Genomic DNA, 16601 nt, shown 5'->3' on the forward strand with positions numbered 1-16601 from the left:
TGGCCTGGGAAAGCAGTAGAAGATGGCCCAAGTCCTTGGGCCCCTGCACCCACGTGGGAGACTGGGAAGAAGCTCCTGGCTCCTGCCTTTGGATTGGCACAGCTCCAGCCGTTGCGGCCATCTGGGGAGTAACATCGAATGGAAGACCTCTCTCTCTCTGCCTCTCCTCTCTCTGTGTAACTCTTTCAAATAAATAAAATAAATCTTTAAAAAAAAGAAAGAAAGAAAGAAAGTAAATGGCCTCAACTCTCCAGTTAAAAGACACGGTGGCTGCATGGATTAAAAAAAAAAAAAAACATCTATTTGCTGCCTACAAGAAACACATCTCACCAACAAAGATGCACGCAGATTGAAAGCGAAAGGATGGAAAAAGATATTCCATGATAACAGAAACCAAAGAGGAGCTAGTGTAGCCATCCCAATATCAAACAAAATGGACTTTAACACAAAAAATTGTTAAAAGAGACAAAGAAGGACACTATGTAATGATTAAGGGATCAATTCAACAGGAAGATGTAACTATTATAAATGCATATGCATCTAATTACAGGGCACCTGGCTATTCAAAAGAAATGTTAAGGGATCTAAAGGGAGACATAGACTCAAATACAATAGTAATGGGGGACTTAATTATCCCACTTTAAGCAACAGACAGATAACCAGACAGGAAATCAGCAAGGAAACAATAGAGTTAGTTAACACTATAGACCAAATGGACCTAACAGATTTTGACAGAAATTTCCATCCTACAACCACAGAATACACATTATTCTCACCAACACATGGAATTTTCTATGCCATAAACCAGGTCTCAGCAAATTCAAAAAAATCAAAATCATACCATGTATGTTCTCTGACCAGAATGGAATGAAGTTGGGAATCAACAACTCAGGAACCCTCAGAATATATGCAAACACATGAAGACTGAACACCATGTTCCTGAATGAATAGTGGGTTATTGAAGAAATCAAAAGAAAAATCAAAAAATTTCTAGAAACAAATGAAGATGACAATACAACATATAAAAATTTATGGGATACGTTAAGAGGAAAGTTTATAGCAATTGGTACCTATACTGAGTAATTGGAAAGGCACTGAATAAAAAAACTATCAATGTATCTCAAAGATCTAGAAAAACAACAGCAAACCAAACCCAAAACTAGCAGGAGAAAAGAATCATCAGAAGTTACTACAAAATACTGTACATCAACAAAACAGGAAAAAAGAAATGGATAGATTCTTGGACACATGCAAACTACCTAAATTGAGCCATGAAGACACAGAAAACCTAAACAGACCAATAACTAAGACAGAACTCAAATCAGTAATACCGACCCTTCCAACATATAAACCCCTAGGACCAAATGGCTTCATTGCTGAATTCTATCATACATTTAAAGAAGAGCTAACTCCAAATCTTCTCAATCTATTCCAAACAATTGAAAGGGAGGGCAGCTTCTCAATTTCTTTCTATGAAGCCAGCATCACATTAATTCCTAAACTTGAAAAAAAGACACAACAAAGAGAACTGTGGACCAATCTCTCTGATGAACATAGATGCAAAAATCCTCAACAAAACAATAGCCAATAGAATCTATCAGAAAGATTATCCACCCAGACCAAGTGGGATTTATTCCCAATATGCAGGGATGGTTCAACATTTGCAAACCAATCAATGTGATACATCACATTAACAAACTGAAGAACAAAAATCATGTGTTTTTCCTAAATAGATACAGAGAAAGCATTTGATAAAAACCAATATCCCTTCATGATGAACACTTTAAGCAAACTGGGAACAGAGGAACATTTCTCAACACAATCAAGTCAATTTATGATAAACCCACAGCCAACGTCCTTTTGAACAGGGAAAAGTTGAAACTCCCAGAAGAGTTTGGTAAAGTGGCAGGATATAAGAATCAACACACAAACATCAATAGTTTTAGTATACACAGACAATGCCACAGCTAAGAAAGAACTTCTAAGATCAATCCCATTCACAATAGCTACCAAAAAAAAAAAAAAAAAAAAAACTTTGGAATAAATTTAACCAAGGCTGTCAATTACAAAACACTAAAAAAAGAAATAGAAGAAGACACAAAAAATGAAAAAAAAATCTTCAATGTTCATGGATTGGAAGAATCCATATCATCAAAATGTCCATACTACCCAGAGCAATTTACAGATTCAATGTGATACCAATCAAAATACCAAGTACATTCTTCTAAGATCCAGAAAAAATAATGCTGAAATTCATTGGATCACAGGAGACCTCAAATAGCTATAGTAATCATATACAACAAAAACAAAATCAGAGGCATCATAATACCAGATTTCAAGACATACTATAAAGCAGTTATAATCCAAAAGAGCCTGGTACTGGCACAAAAACAGATGGATAGACCAATGGAACAAAATAGAAATGCCAGAAATCATCTACAATGAACTTATCTTTGTCAAAGGAGTTAAATCAAGCCCTGGAACAAGGACAGTCTCATCTCTTCCCAAAAGATCAGGCTGGGAAAACTGTATTTCCACATGCAAAAGTATGAGGCAAGACCCCTACCTTACACCTTACACAAAAATCCACTCAAAATGGATTAAAGACTTAATTCTACAACCCAATACCATCAAATTATTAGAGAACATTGGGTAAACCCTGAAAGATATTGACAAAGGCGAAGAGTTCTTGGAAAAGACCCCAGAGGCACAGGCAATAAAAGCCAAAATTGACAACTGGGATTACATCAAATTGAGAAGCTTCTACAATGCAAAAGAAACATTCAGGAAAGTGAAGAGGCAACTGATAGAATGGGAGAAATTACTAGCAAACTATGCAACTGATAAAGGATTGATAACTAGAATATATTAAGAGGTCAAGAAACTCAACAACAACAAAACAATCCAGTTAAGATAGAGGCAAAGGACTTAAGCAGGCATTTTTCAAAAAAGGGAATCCAACAAAATGAATAAAACTGGACAATATCATACCTAGTGAAATATGCCATTTCCAAAAAGACAAATACCATATGTTCTCCCTGATCTGTGATAACTAATAGAGTACCTAAAAGGTAATCTATATAGAAGTGAAATTAACACTTCAAAATTCAATATCTTTGAACAGCCCTTGTCTCGACTGTTGAGGAGCAGTTTGGTTTTTTTTCGTGCAATTTGTGAAACTCTTTACTTAGTATAGACTTATCATATGTGTACGAAGTTAACTGAAAATAAATCTTAGTAAAAATAACAATGGGAAATACCAAAGACATTCTTCTCAGATCTGGAAAAAATGATGCTGAAATTCACATGGAGACACAGGAGACCTCGAATAGCCAAAGCAATCTTGTACAACAGAAACAAAGCTGGAGGCATCACAATACCAGATTTCAGGACATTCTAGAGGGCAGCTGTTATCAAAACAGCATGGTACTGGTACAGAAACAGATGGATAGACCAATGGAACAGAATAGAAACACCAGAAATCAATCCAAACATCTACAGCCAACTTATATTTGATCAAGGATCTAAAACCAATTCCTGGAGCAAGGACAGTCTATTCAACAAATGGTGCCTGGAAAACTGGATTTCCACATGCAGAAGCATGAAGCAAGACCCCTACCTTACACTTTACACAAAAATCCACTCAACATGGATTAAAGATCTAAACCTACGACCCAACACCATCAAATTATTAGAGAACATCGAAGAAACCCTGCAAGTTATAGGTACAGGCAAAAACTTCTTGGAAAAGACCCCAGAGGCATAGGCAGTCAAAGCCAAAATTAATAATTGGGACTACATCAAATTGAGAAGTTTCTGTACTGCAAAAGAAACAGGAAAGTGAAAAGGCAACCAACAGAATGGGAAAAAATATTTGCAAACTATGCAACCAATAAAGGACTAATAACCAGAAACCACAAAGAGATCAAGAAACTCCACGTTGGCAAACTCAAGAGGCTTCCATAGCCTTGGCAGCTCATGACAAGAGCCTCGGGTGATTACTGACGCCATAAATATGAATGTCAATTGTTAAATCAACAACAGGAGTCACTGTGCACTTACTCCTCATGTAGGATCTCTGTCCTTAATGTGTTGTATTATGTGAATGAACAGCATAACTAGTACTCAAACAGTACTATATACTTTGTGTTTCTGTGTGGGTGCAAACTGTTGACATCTTTACTTAGTATATACTAAACTGATCTTCTGTATATAAAGATAATTGAAAATGAATCTTGATGAAGAATGGGATGGGAGAGGGAGTGGGAGATGGGATGGTTGCGGGTAGGAGGGTGGTTATGGGGGGAAAAAGCTGCTATAATCCAAATGTTGTACTTTAGAAATTTATATTTATTAAATAAAAGTTAAAAAAAAAAACATTACAACAGACCTAAAAAATAAATGCGAATAGGAGAGGGAGGAGGAAGAGGGGTGTGCGTGTGGGTGGGAGGGTGGGAATGGTGGAAAGATCACTATATTCCTAAAGTTGTATTTATGAAAAAATAAATGATACATTCAAAAAAAAAGAAGGAACAATACAATGCTGCAAATGAAGTCAGCAGCAGAAGACTACATTAATTTGTAAGGAGAAATTATCTGTGCCCTAAGTGAAGAACATTGAGAACGGTTGGCAGAAACAACAGCCAACACCATAGATACTTCAACTCATTTAGCTTACACAATTCAAACTGAAAAATTAAAGTAGAAATAGTTGTCTGCTCAATAGTTGCCAGAACTGTTGCACCAGGTCAGCTGCAGACAAGAGCAGAGCTCTCAACGGAAATGTTAAACAAGTGGTGGAAAGATCATGATGCACTTCTTCAAAGAAATGTTAGTAGGATATGAAATATGGCCTTACCAACACAATCCTGGAAAAAAAAAAAAAAAGCACAATGCAATGACTATCAAGATGTGGGGTTTCCCAGTCTGTGGAAGTTATTCAGTCAAAGCAAAAATGGACTAGTCAAGAACAAATGGCATGGGGGTCAGCACTGTGGTGTTGTGCACAATGTCACTGCCTTCAGTGCCAGCATCCTTCCAATCAGCCCTCTGCTATGGCCTAGAAAGCCAGTGGAAGACGGCCCAAGGCCTTGGGACTCTGCACCCACGTGGGGGACCCAGAGGAGGCTTCTGACTCCTGGCTTTAGTTCAGTGCGGCTCTGGCCTTTGCGACCAATTGGAGAGTGAACCAACAGAGGAAGACTTTGATCTCTATCTCTTTCTCTGCCTCTCCTTCTCTCTGTGTAACTCTGACTTTCAAATAAATCCTTAAAAAAAAAAAAAAAAAAAAGATGAAGAAGATGGCCCAAGTCCTTGGGGCCCTGCACCCACATGGGAGATCTGGAAGAAGCTCTTGGCTCCTGGCTTCAGATCGGCTCAGCTCTGGCTGTTGTGGCCATTTGGGGAGTGAACCAGAGGATGAAAGACCTCTCTCTCTCTCTATCTTGCACTCTCACAGTCTGTAACTCTATATCTCAAATAAATAAAATCTCTTTTAAGAATCTTTAAAAAAAAAAAGAGCAAGTGCCATAACAATAGTTTTGGGGGGTAGTCCAGGCATTTTGCTAATTGACTTTTTGAAGGGCCAAAGAAAAATAACTGAGAAGATCAGAAAATTTCTGAGAAGATCAGACAGAGTTTTAGCAAAAAAATACCCAGGAAATATTCACCAACATTATTTTCCACCCCAAAACAATGCTTTCTCATTCCTCTCATCAAACAGGGGCAATTTTGTGAGTTTCAATAGGAAATCATTAGGTATTTAACTGATTTGCCTCCGTCTGATTTTTGTTTCCTAATCTTAAAAAATCTTTAAAGTCACCTATTTTTCTTCTGTTGATAGTGGAAAAAAGACTGTACTAACCTGATTAAATTCCCAGTACCCCCAGTTCTTTATGGATGTACTAGATGACTAGCATGATTGCTTGCAAAGATGTCTTGAATTTGATGGAGCTTATATTGAGAAATTTTTTTCCTTTTAAGTCTGTTTTTCACAAACTTTTTTAAAAAAATTTATTTTATTTATTTATCCATTGGAACAGCGCGGTGTGCCGGCCGCAGCGCGCTATCGCGGCGGCCATTGGAGGGTGAACCAACGGCAAAAGGAAGACCTTTCTCTCTGTCTCTCTCTCTCACTGTCCACTCTGCCTGTCAAAAAAAAAAAAAATTTAAAAAAAATTATTTTATTTATTTAAAAGGCAGAAATAGAGAGAGGAGAGAGAAAAATCTTCCAAGCACTAGTTCACTCCCCAAATGGCTGCAATTGCTGAAGCTGGGCCAAGACAAAGCCAGGAGCTTCTTACAGGTCTTCCCAGGGGCTGAAGCACTTGAGCCATTCTCCACTGCTTTCCCATGCACATTAGCAGAGAGCTGGATTGGAAGTGGAGCAGCTGGGACTCAAACTGGTTCCCATATGAGAACCCAGTGCCACAGGCAGAGGCTTAGTCTTCTACACCACAGTCCCGGCAGCTATTTTCCACAAACTTTTTAAAAAATTTTTGTAAGAGACTCTGCAAATGCCAGCAATGGAGCCAACAAATTCAATTTAGGTCTCCTACATGGGTAGCAGGAATCCAACTACTAGAGCCATCTGCTGCTACCCAAGGCTATATTAGCAGGAAGCCAGAGTCAGGAAGCAAAGCCAGGTATTAAACTCAGGCTGCAGATGTGAACATCTTGCCCATTGCCTGCCTGACATACTTTGTTAAATTGTTTTACTGACAACAATTCTACATAATTATGCACTACAAGTGAAACATTTCTTTTTTTTTTTTTTTTTTTTTTTTGACAGGCAGAGTGGACAGTGAGAGAGAGGTTCACCCTCCAATGGCCGCCGCGGCTGGCGCATCTCGCTGATCTGAAGCCAGGAGCCAGGTGCTTCTCCTGGTCTCCCATGCGGGTGCAGGGCCCAAGCACTTGGGCCATCCTCCACTGCCTTCCCGGGCCATAGCAGAGAGCTGGCCTGGAAGAGGGGCAACCGGGACAGAATCCAGTGCCCCAACCAGGACTAGAACCCGGTGTGCCGGCGCCACAGGCGGAGGATTAGCCTAGTGAGCCGCGGTGCCGGCCACAAGTGTAACATTTCAATACATGTATATAGTGTATACTGATCAAATCAGAGTAATCCCCTTTAAACCTGAATAGTATGTTCCAGTAATTAGAGGAAAGACAACAAATATATTCTCCAGGTCTTTTAGAAAACATAGGGTTGTGCCGGCACTGCGGCTCACTTGACTAATCCTCTACCTGCGGAGTCAGCACCCCGGGTTCTAGTCCAGGCTGGGGCACCGGATTCTGTCCCGGTTGCTCCTCTCTCAGTCCAGCTCTCTGCTGTGGCCCGGGAAGGCAGTGGAGAATGGCCCAAGTGCTTGAGCCCTGCACCTACATGGGAGACCGGGAGGAAGCACCTGGCTCCTGGCTTCGGATCAGCGTGGTGGGCCGGCCACAGCGGCCATTGGGGGGTGAACCAACGGAAAAAGGAAGACCTTTCTCTCTGTCTCTCACTGTCCACTCTGCCTGTCAAAAAAAAAAAAAAAATGCATACTTGTTTTAACCAAGACTTCCTTTTCCACCCAATTTTCTCAGCTTACTTTTGCTATTTCCTCACCACCACCCGTTCATTTACCCTCTTGAAATCTGGATCTTGTATTCTGCTTTTACAAGTAGTAAAACTGGTCTCCTAATTGCCAAATTCAGCACCCTCATACTACTTTAACTCTCTGAAACAATGTTAGTATTTTTTTTCACCCTCCTCCAACTCTTCCTAAACCTATCACTGCCTATCTAACTGCATACCAATGTCATGCTCTCCCTACTTTGAAATTCATCATGTGATTCAAGACTTCTCACTCTGCTATTTTTGTGGGTAATTCCATTCATTCCAATGGATTCAGCTAACATTTCTACAAGTAATATAGCTGTATCATGATTAATTGTAGGTTCTCATTTTGAACTTCAATTATGACTCATTTTAATTCCAATGCAAAAGCAAGCATCCATCCTCTGGACCTACTCAAACTTGTAAAACAAGAAAACAAGGTATATCAACACAGAACACTAGTACCTCAAAAGATGAAACTGGGGAGAGAAGAGATATTCAAAATCAAGTTTTAAAAACACGGAGGGGTTTGTGTTGTGGCACAGTGAGTTAAGCTGCTGTTTGTGATGCCAGCATCCCATACCAGAGTGCTAGTTCAAGTCATGGCTACTCTGCTTCAAATACACCTCCATTCTACTGTGCCTGGGGAAGCAACAGGTGATGGTCTAGGCATTTGGGTTTCTGCACCCCCAAGGGAGTGGTGTTCCTGATGCAGTCATTTGGGGAGTGAACCAGTGGATGGAAGATACTTTCTCTTTCTTTCTTTCTCTCTCTCCCTCCCTCCCTCCCTCCCACTCCCTTTCCCCCTTCCTCCCTCTACTCTCTGTTGCTCTGCCTTTCAAATAAAATAATCTTTTCTTAAAGAAAAAGAAAATAAAAACCCTACAAGCTCAGCCATTCTCTTGAAGAAGCATAATGTGCAACAGCACATAAAATGCTCTGAAAATCTAGCAGCAAACAAATTTCCTACCTATAGTCATTACACCCATTTGTCCATGAAATCCTTCCCCTTATCTCCACTCCACTGCAGTAAATAGTTTAAACTATAGATTATGTAATCAGACCAGATTTTTGAATCCTGTTTTTTTTTTTTTTTTCCTTTGACAGGCAGCGTGGATAGTGAGAGAGAGAGACAGAGAGAAAGGTGTTCCTTTTTGCCGTTGGTTCACCCTCCAATGGCCGCTGCGGCCGGCACATCGCGCTGATCTGAAGCCAGGAGCCAGGTGCTTCTCCTGGTCTCCCATGTGGGTGCAGGGCCCAAGCACTCGGGCCATCCTCCACTGCACTCCCGGGCCATAGCAGAGAGCTGGCCTGGAAGAGGGGCAACCGGGATAGAATCCGGTGCCCCAACCAGGACTAGAACCCGGTGTGCTGGCGCCGCAAGGTGGAGGATTAGCCTGTTAAGCCACAGTGCCGGCCTTGAATCCTGTTTCTTAATAGTTATAGTTAACAGTTATCCTCTCTAAATCTCTGTTTCCTCATCTGTAAAGCATAAGTAATCACCTTAAAAAGCTTTAGAAAGAATTATTTTATAAAGTTCTTAGCACTGTACCTAACCACCTGTTTTAAAAAATTATATATTCTTTTTTTTTTCTTTTTTTTTTTTTTTTTTTTTTTTTGACAGGCAGAGTGGATAGTGAGAGAGAGAGAGAGAGACAGAGAGAAAGGTCTTCCTTTTTGCCGTTGGTTCACCCTCCAATGGCCGCTGCAGATGGCGCATCTCGCTGATCCGAAGCCAGGAGCCAGGTGCTTCTCCTGGTCTCCCATGCGGGTGCAGGGCCCAAAGACTTGGGCCATCCTCCACTGCACTCCCGGGCCACAGCAGAGAGCTGACCTGGAAGAGGGGCAACCGGGATAGAATCCAGCGCCCCAACTGGGACTAGAACCCGGTGTGCCGGCACTGCAAGGTGGAGGATTAACTTGTTAAGCCACGGCGCCAGCCTAAAAAATTATATATTCTTAACTGCAAATGAGAGTGACACAGATCTCTAAGGGTACTGCCAGGAACAATCAATCAGTTGAAAAACCTGCAAATTAATTTAACTTTCCTGGTTTTTTAAAGATTTATTTATTATTTATTTGAACAGCCAAGTGAGAGAGAGACAGAAAGAAATCTTTCATCTGCTGTTTCATTCTTCCTTAAGGACCACAACAGATGGAGCTATGGCAGGCTGAAGCCCTGAGCCAGAAAGTCAATCCAAGTCTCCCACATGGGTGGCAGGAACTCATGTACTTGAGCCATCATCTACTGCATCCTGGACCATTTACAGAGAGCTGAATCAGAAGCAGAGTAGCCAGGACTAGAATATGCACTCCAGTACGTGATCTGGGTATCCCAAGTAGCAGCTTAACCACTTGCACTATAACACCTGCCCCAGAATCTTCCTTTTTGTTTTTAAGATTTATGTATTTGAGCGGCCAGTGCTGTAGCACAGTGGGTTAACGTCCCAGCCTGCAGTGCCAGCATCCCATACAGGCGCCAGTTCGAGTCCTGGCTGCTCCACTTCCAATCCAGCTCCCTGATAATGTGCCTGGAAAAGCAGCAGAGGATGGACCAAGTCCTTGAGCCAATGCACCCACATGGGAGACCCAGAAGAAGCTCCTGGCTGCAGATTAGCTCAGCTCTAGCTGTTGCAGCCATCTGGGGAGTGAAGCAGCAATGGAAAACCTCTCTCTGTTTCTCTACCTATCCCTGTAACTCTTACAAATAAAAATAAAATCTTTAAAAATATATTTATTTATTTATTTAGAAAGGCAGAGAGGGAGAATCAGAAAGAGATTTTTCATCTACTGGTTGATTGCCCAAATGTCCACAACAGCCAGTCCTGAGCCATTCAGAAGCCAGGACCCAGAAATTCCATCCTGGTCTCCCATTTTGGTGGCACAGGCCACCTTGGCCATCTCCCACTGACTCCCCAGGCACATTAGCAGGAAGCTGGTTCAGAAGCAGAGCAGTCAGGACTCCAACTGGCACTCCAACATGAAATGCCAGCATCCCAAATGGCAGTTTAACCCACTGAGCCACAATAGTCCCAAAACGTTCCTGTTTTTTTTTTTTTTAAAGATCTATTCATTTATTTGAAAGGTAGAATTGCAGACAGAAAGGGAGAGAGAGAGCAAGGGAGAGAGGGAGAGAGAGAGAGAGACTCTTCCACCAGCTGGTTCATTCCCCAAATGGCCAGAATGACCAGGGCTCAGCCAGGCTGAAGCCAGGAGCCAGGAGCTTCATCCAGGTTTCTCACATGAAGGCAGGGACTTGGGCCCACCTCAAGGGCATTTCCAGCCATATTAGCAGAAAGCTGGATAGGATGCTGAGCAACCAGCAATCTCAGCCATTGCATGTGGCAGCTTACCATGCCATGTCACAATTCCAGCCCCAGAACTTTCCTGTTTTAATTCAAAACTTTATTGAAATTTCTAGTCTATAAGTCTAATACTTGCATATCTGTTGCACTTCTACTTTTAAGCATTTTTAATGGTGATTCTCGCTTGCTCCCACATACTTCATTATTCCATTCAACTGTTAGTGAATATGTCTCTGTTGCCTTTTTTTAAAAAAATCCCTTGCAGTGAAAACCAAACAACCAAAAAAGTGTTTGAGATTCACTTTCAGAGGGCACTCCTTAATAAATCTGAAACTGTTAGCACTGCTTCTACAAAAATAAGTAGCACAATTAAAAATTGCTTCATCAGATGTTAGCTTGTGTACTGGATGGCAAGCTCATTAGAGTCCTGGTCCTCTCCTCGCCCGTCTGAAGGGCTTAAGCTAAAGGCTTGAGAGACCTTGGTGTTTGAAATGTTTGACAAAACTTGTTGCCCGGGAGGAACTCTATCTCACATCTTATAATTCCATTTTGTGCCATCGAGACATACACACTACAAGAAGCTCAACACCATCATTTAAACCTTAAAGCAATTTCAAAGACAAAACTATGTTCAGAATAACAAGACAACGAAAGCAGGGCTTCAAGTCCTTTGTTCAACTCTCAATCACTTTTGGAAAATGCAGGACAAAGCTGGAAAAGCAAAAAAGAAAGAAAAAGAAAAAGGCTGCGATGCAGCCGCGTTCCGAAGGAGAGAGGGAGGCATTTCTCGGCCGAACGAAGTGTCAATTAGCAAGCCCCGCCTTTCGCCCGTGCAGCGGCTTCTACCTGCCCCGGGTGGGGGCAGGGAGGCCCAGAGGGAAGCCAGGCAATAGAGGGGAGTGGGGTCAGCCGCGGAGCTGGCGCTGAAACCCGAACGCCGGTGGAATAACGGGAAGGCGTGGCAGGAGAGGGGCAAGCCAACCGGGGAGATCCGTGGGCCCAGGGCGCTCAGCGTTTGCCAGAGGGGAAAATGAAAGGGCTGTCGAGGTGAAAAACAGCTGAGGTTTCGATGACAGCTCGGACTGGGTTTTCGGTTCGGGGGGCGGGGGCGACCCAGGAGCCTTCCATTGTGCGCGCCCCTCCTTCTCCGTCCCCTCCCCTCCCCGCCCTCGCCCTCGCCGCTGCGGGCCGCAACGCCTGTCGCCGCCTGCGCCTCCCATTCGCCCAGCCAGGTAGGAGACAAGTAGATCAGTCCTCCTCTAACCCTTCCTCACCGGATGAAGATCGCCGTCGCCCGAGCTTCCTCTTGTCCATCTTTTTCTCCAGCTTCTGGACTCCCAGTTGCAGGCGCTGTCACCTCAAGACCCCTCAGGCTTGGGAGAAGGAGGGGGAAAGGGAGAGGGGAAGAAAAAAAAAGAAAAAGAAAAAGAAAAAACCGGGGAAGTACGAGCTGCGCTTGCGCAAGAGCCCTCGCCGGCCCTCAGACCGGAAATCAGCTGCCCCTCCCACCTCCACCCGGAAATCACTTCCTGGGACTTGTTTTCTCTGCTCGCTGCCACCGTCGGTGTGTTATTTGGTGGCAGTCTTTCTTTGATTTCTGCCTTTCTGGAGGAGTGAAGCTGGGTGCTCGATCTTGGCCTAGATTCTTAAAAGGTGTATTTATTTCGAAGACTAGGTCGGCAAAAATTATGAGGAGAGAACGTTAAGAAAACTCTAGTTCATTCGACCTCCCTAGGTGGCCCTAGAATAGAATGAAACGTTACCATTTGCAATATTGATGGTCTCACAGCCTGTCCTATATGTTTGTCCTCAAGGCGCTTCCTCAAATTCAAAAACATTGTTTGCATGATCACCTTATAATTGGCTAGCAGTTTAGCATTGGAACGGAAATAAATTTAGGTTAGTCAGCAAAGAGAAAGTATCCTCCTAATAAAAAGGATCTCATTTTAAAATTAAAATTCTTCCTTTTTATATACCTAGGTGGAAAAAAAAAAGACTAGACCTTGATTGAAACATAATATGCTAAGATGATGACAAAAAGTAGGTGGCTAAAACTTGGCATTCATTCAACTAACATTTATGGTACTTAAGGGACTAGCCCTGTCTTCAGTTAACTCAGTATCTGGTACTTTATATAATTATGAAGTTCTTTCACAGTGTTCTTCAAATTAAAAATTGTCCAGTTTTCTTAACCATAATGTACATATCTGAATTATTTAAAAATGAAGGTGTAAGCCTCCATGATGGTATAATCAAAGTAAGTGACAAAATAGTGCTCTAAACAAGCAAAATGCTACTGGCATATTTCAAGTTAGAAGGACTGTGGAAATATTTGAACTTGAATTTAAGTATTTTCATTCCCCCAACCCCCATACCCCATGTTACCAAGGTCAATAAAGTAAGGATAGAGGCAGGCAGACACTTAGTGTGGAGATTTCTGAAGTCATTGGCCCTGCTTCTGATTCCAGCCTCCTGTTAATTCCCACTCTGGGAGGCAGTAGATGATGGTTCAAGTAGTTGATTTCTTGTCACCCACAAAAGAAACCTGGATTGAGTTCCTGTCTCCTAACCTCAGCCTGACCCAGGACTGGCTTTTAGGAGCACTTAAGGAATGAACCAACAGATGGGAGAATCTCTCTCTCTCTCTCTCTCTCTCTCTTAAATAAATGAATAATTTTTAAGCATATAAGTAAATAAAGGGACTAGCTCAGCTCATCTACAGCTAGGTAGAGCAGGGTCTCTTGCTTGGTGATTCCAGCTGTCTTCATTAAAATGTGGTCAATGCTGAGGTAGAAAAGCCCCAGGTGCTGTGGGATCTTAGGCTAAAGGGAGTGTTTCACAGGGTGGGAATGACTGAAAAGCAGAAATACTTCAGGACTACTTTTAGTACAACTTTAAAGTTTCTTCATAAATTAGCATTTTTTATCTAAAGACATTAACTTGAAGAATCGAGCCAGTTTGATTCAGTATTTCCAATATTACAGGAAAAAGTGAACTTCAAAAAGTGGAAATAAAGTTGAGAGACGGGAACATAAAAATGAAAGAATAAAGAGGCTCAATCATCTTCTACAAACACTAGTAGCTTTCATAAAATGGAGTAAGAGACTTATGAAATTGTAAAATTATAAGAACTTAACCAAATTATTCAACTTGCAAATATATTAGACATATCATTGTACCAATATAACATTTTTTGCTAACAAAGACCAAGTAAGCCAGTCTGTTACCTCAAACTGGAGCTTGCTTTATATTTTTTTGTAGATAAATGACCTTTCATATCAACACGTTCAAATTTGCTCTTCTTAAACCATGATTTATTGTTTTACCTTTAACATTGTTTTTAACTCTTCTGTATAGATCACCATAGCAAACAACAAAAGGACTATATAAGGTTGTTTCTATTTTTGAGGAAGTTACTTAATAACTTTACATTTTATCAAAAACTAAATGATCTCCTCTTTTATAATGTTTTATGATGTTCCAGTTAAAGCTTCTTTATTTAAAAAGAAAAAAATGAATTATTTTCTTAGTATACTTGTGTATAATTTCTTTTATGTACATTTACTTTATACTGTATAAAAACCTATTAAATTGAAATAATTTTGCTTAGAAAATCATCAGCACAGTTTTTTCAGAAGAGAAGAGGAATTGCTGTGATCTTAATAGTCATGATTATTTTTGGATAGACACCCAGTGTATTTTTGTTTTAAGTGGAGAATATGGTTTTAAGAGTTTCAGGCCATATTGGCAGTGTGAAACTGATCACCTCTGGGGCCAGTGTTATGGCATAGTGGGTTAAGCCACTGGTAACACTGGCATCCAATATGAGAGTTGGTTATTTTTAATTTTTTTTAAGATTTATTTATTTGTTGGGTTTGTTTTTGTTTGTTTTGTTTGTTTGGACAGGCAGAGTTAGACAGTGAGAGAGAGAGAGAGACAGAGAGAGGGTTATAGACAGTGGGAGAGAGAGAGAGAGAGGTCTTCCCTCCATTGGTTGACTCCCCTAATGGCTGCAATGGCCAGCGCTGCGCCGATCTGAAGCCAGAAGCCAGGTGCTTCTCCTGGTCTCCCATGCGGGTGCAGGGCCCAAGCACTTGGGCCATCCTCCACTGCCCTTCTGGGCCACAGCAGAGAGCTGGACTGGAAGAGGAGTGACCGGGACCAGTACCCGGTGCCCCTACTGGCACTAGAACCCGGGATGCCGGCGCCGCAGGCGGAGAATTAGCCGAGTGAGCCACGGCAGCGGCCAATGTTGGGTTTGATTTTTTTTTTTTTTAAGATTTATTTATTTATTGGAAAGGCAGAGAGAAAAAGAGAGAGATCTTCCATTTGCTGGCCAAAAGGCCACAATGGCCAGAGCTGGACCAATCAGAAGCCAGGAGCCAGGAGCTTTCTCCAGGTACCCCGATGTGGGTACAGGACCTAAGTACTTAGGCCATCTTCTGCTGCTTTCCCAGGCACATCAGCAGGGAGCTGGATTGGAAGTAAAGCAGCCAGGATGGGATGCAGCCACATGGGATGCTGGCATTATAGGTGGCAACTTCACCACTACACCACAGTGCTGGCCCCAACAAGAGCTGGTTTGAGTCCCAGATGCTGCACTCCCAATCCAGCTCCCTGCTATCACACCCAAGAAAGCAGCAGAAGATGGCCCAAGTACTTGTTCTGCCTCACATGTCAGAGACCTTGATGAAGCTCCTGACTCCTTGTTTCTGCTTGACCCAGCCTCAGTCACTGTGACCATTTGGGGAGTGAACCAGCAGATGGACGATCTCTCTGTATATATCTCCCTTTCTAACTCTGACTTTCAAATAAATAATTTTTTGAGAAATAAAGTATCCAAGGAGATGTGTTTGGGTTGTATACAAATCCTACACTGTATTATGTAAGGAAATTGAGCATTTGTGGGTTTTTTAATCTGTGGGAGATTCTGGAACCAATCCATCAAGAATACCTAGGGATGATTGTATATGCTATTCTCTCTCTTCTTAAAATCAGTCTGTGTAAAATGACTGGAATTATTGATATAGGAAACTAAATTCCTACCAAATGACCTTACTAAATCTTTGATGAATGAGTGAAATAAAAAGCCAAATACTCAAGGCCGGCGCCATGGCACACTAGGTTAATCCTCCGCCTGCGGCATCAGCATCCCATATAGGCCCCGGGTTCTAGTCCCAGTTGCTACTCTTCCAGCCCAGCTCTCTGCTGTAGCCTGGGATAGCAGTGGAGGATGGCCCAAATACTTGGGCCCCTGCACCCGCATGGGAGACCAGGAAGAATCTCCTGGCTCCTGACTTCAGATCGGTGCAGTTCCGGCCATTGCGGCAATTTGGAGAGTGAACCAACGGAAGGAAGACCTTTCTCTGTCTCTCTCACTGCCTGTAACTCTACCTATCAAATAAATAAATATTTTTTAAAAAGCCAAACACTCTACATTTTTAAGTCATTGGTCAAAATAAATCCAGCAAGCTCCTAAAGATACCTGAATTACTTTAAGCATGTCACTTTGTGTTTGCAAGCTTCAACTTTTCTATTTATAAAATAAACATGGTAGCTACGAATATCAATTCCAAGGCTGGTGTTTGGTCTAGCAGTTAAGATGCACTGTATCCCATATTAGAATGCTTGGGTTTGAGTCCCAGTTCTGTTCCTGATTCCAGCTTCCTGCTGATGTGCAGGAAGGCAGCAGCTGATGG

At 41.9% G+C, this 16601-nt stretch overlaps 1 protein-coding gene across 6 annotated transcripts in view; it reads right to left on the reverse strand.

Moving 5' to 3' along the window:
- Positions 1-12382, reverse strand: part of SENP7 (SUMO specific peptidase 7) — a 206426-nt gene extending 194044 nt beyond the window's left edge. For all 6 annotated transcript variants that reach the window (XM_062207205.1, XM_062207250.1, XM_062207242.1 and 3 more), the window contains exon 1: positions 12177-12382. In XM_062207205.1, the coding sequence (XP_062063189.1) occupies positions 12177-12216 (40 nt within the window). In that variant the 5' untranslated portion in view covers positions 12217-12382. The remainder of the gene's footprint in view (positions 1-12176) is intronic.
- Positions 12383-16601: the final 4219 nt, after the last annotated feature.

The sequence above is a fragment of the Lepus europaeus genome, chromosome 2, assembly GCF_033115175.1.
Source record: "Lepus europaeus isolate LE1 chromosome 2, mLepTim1.pri, whole genome shotgun sequence".
Classification (NCBI taxonomy): domain Eukaryota; kingdom Metazoa; phylum Chordata; class Mammalia; order Lagomorpha; family Leporidae; genus Lepus; species Lepus europaeus.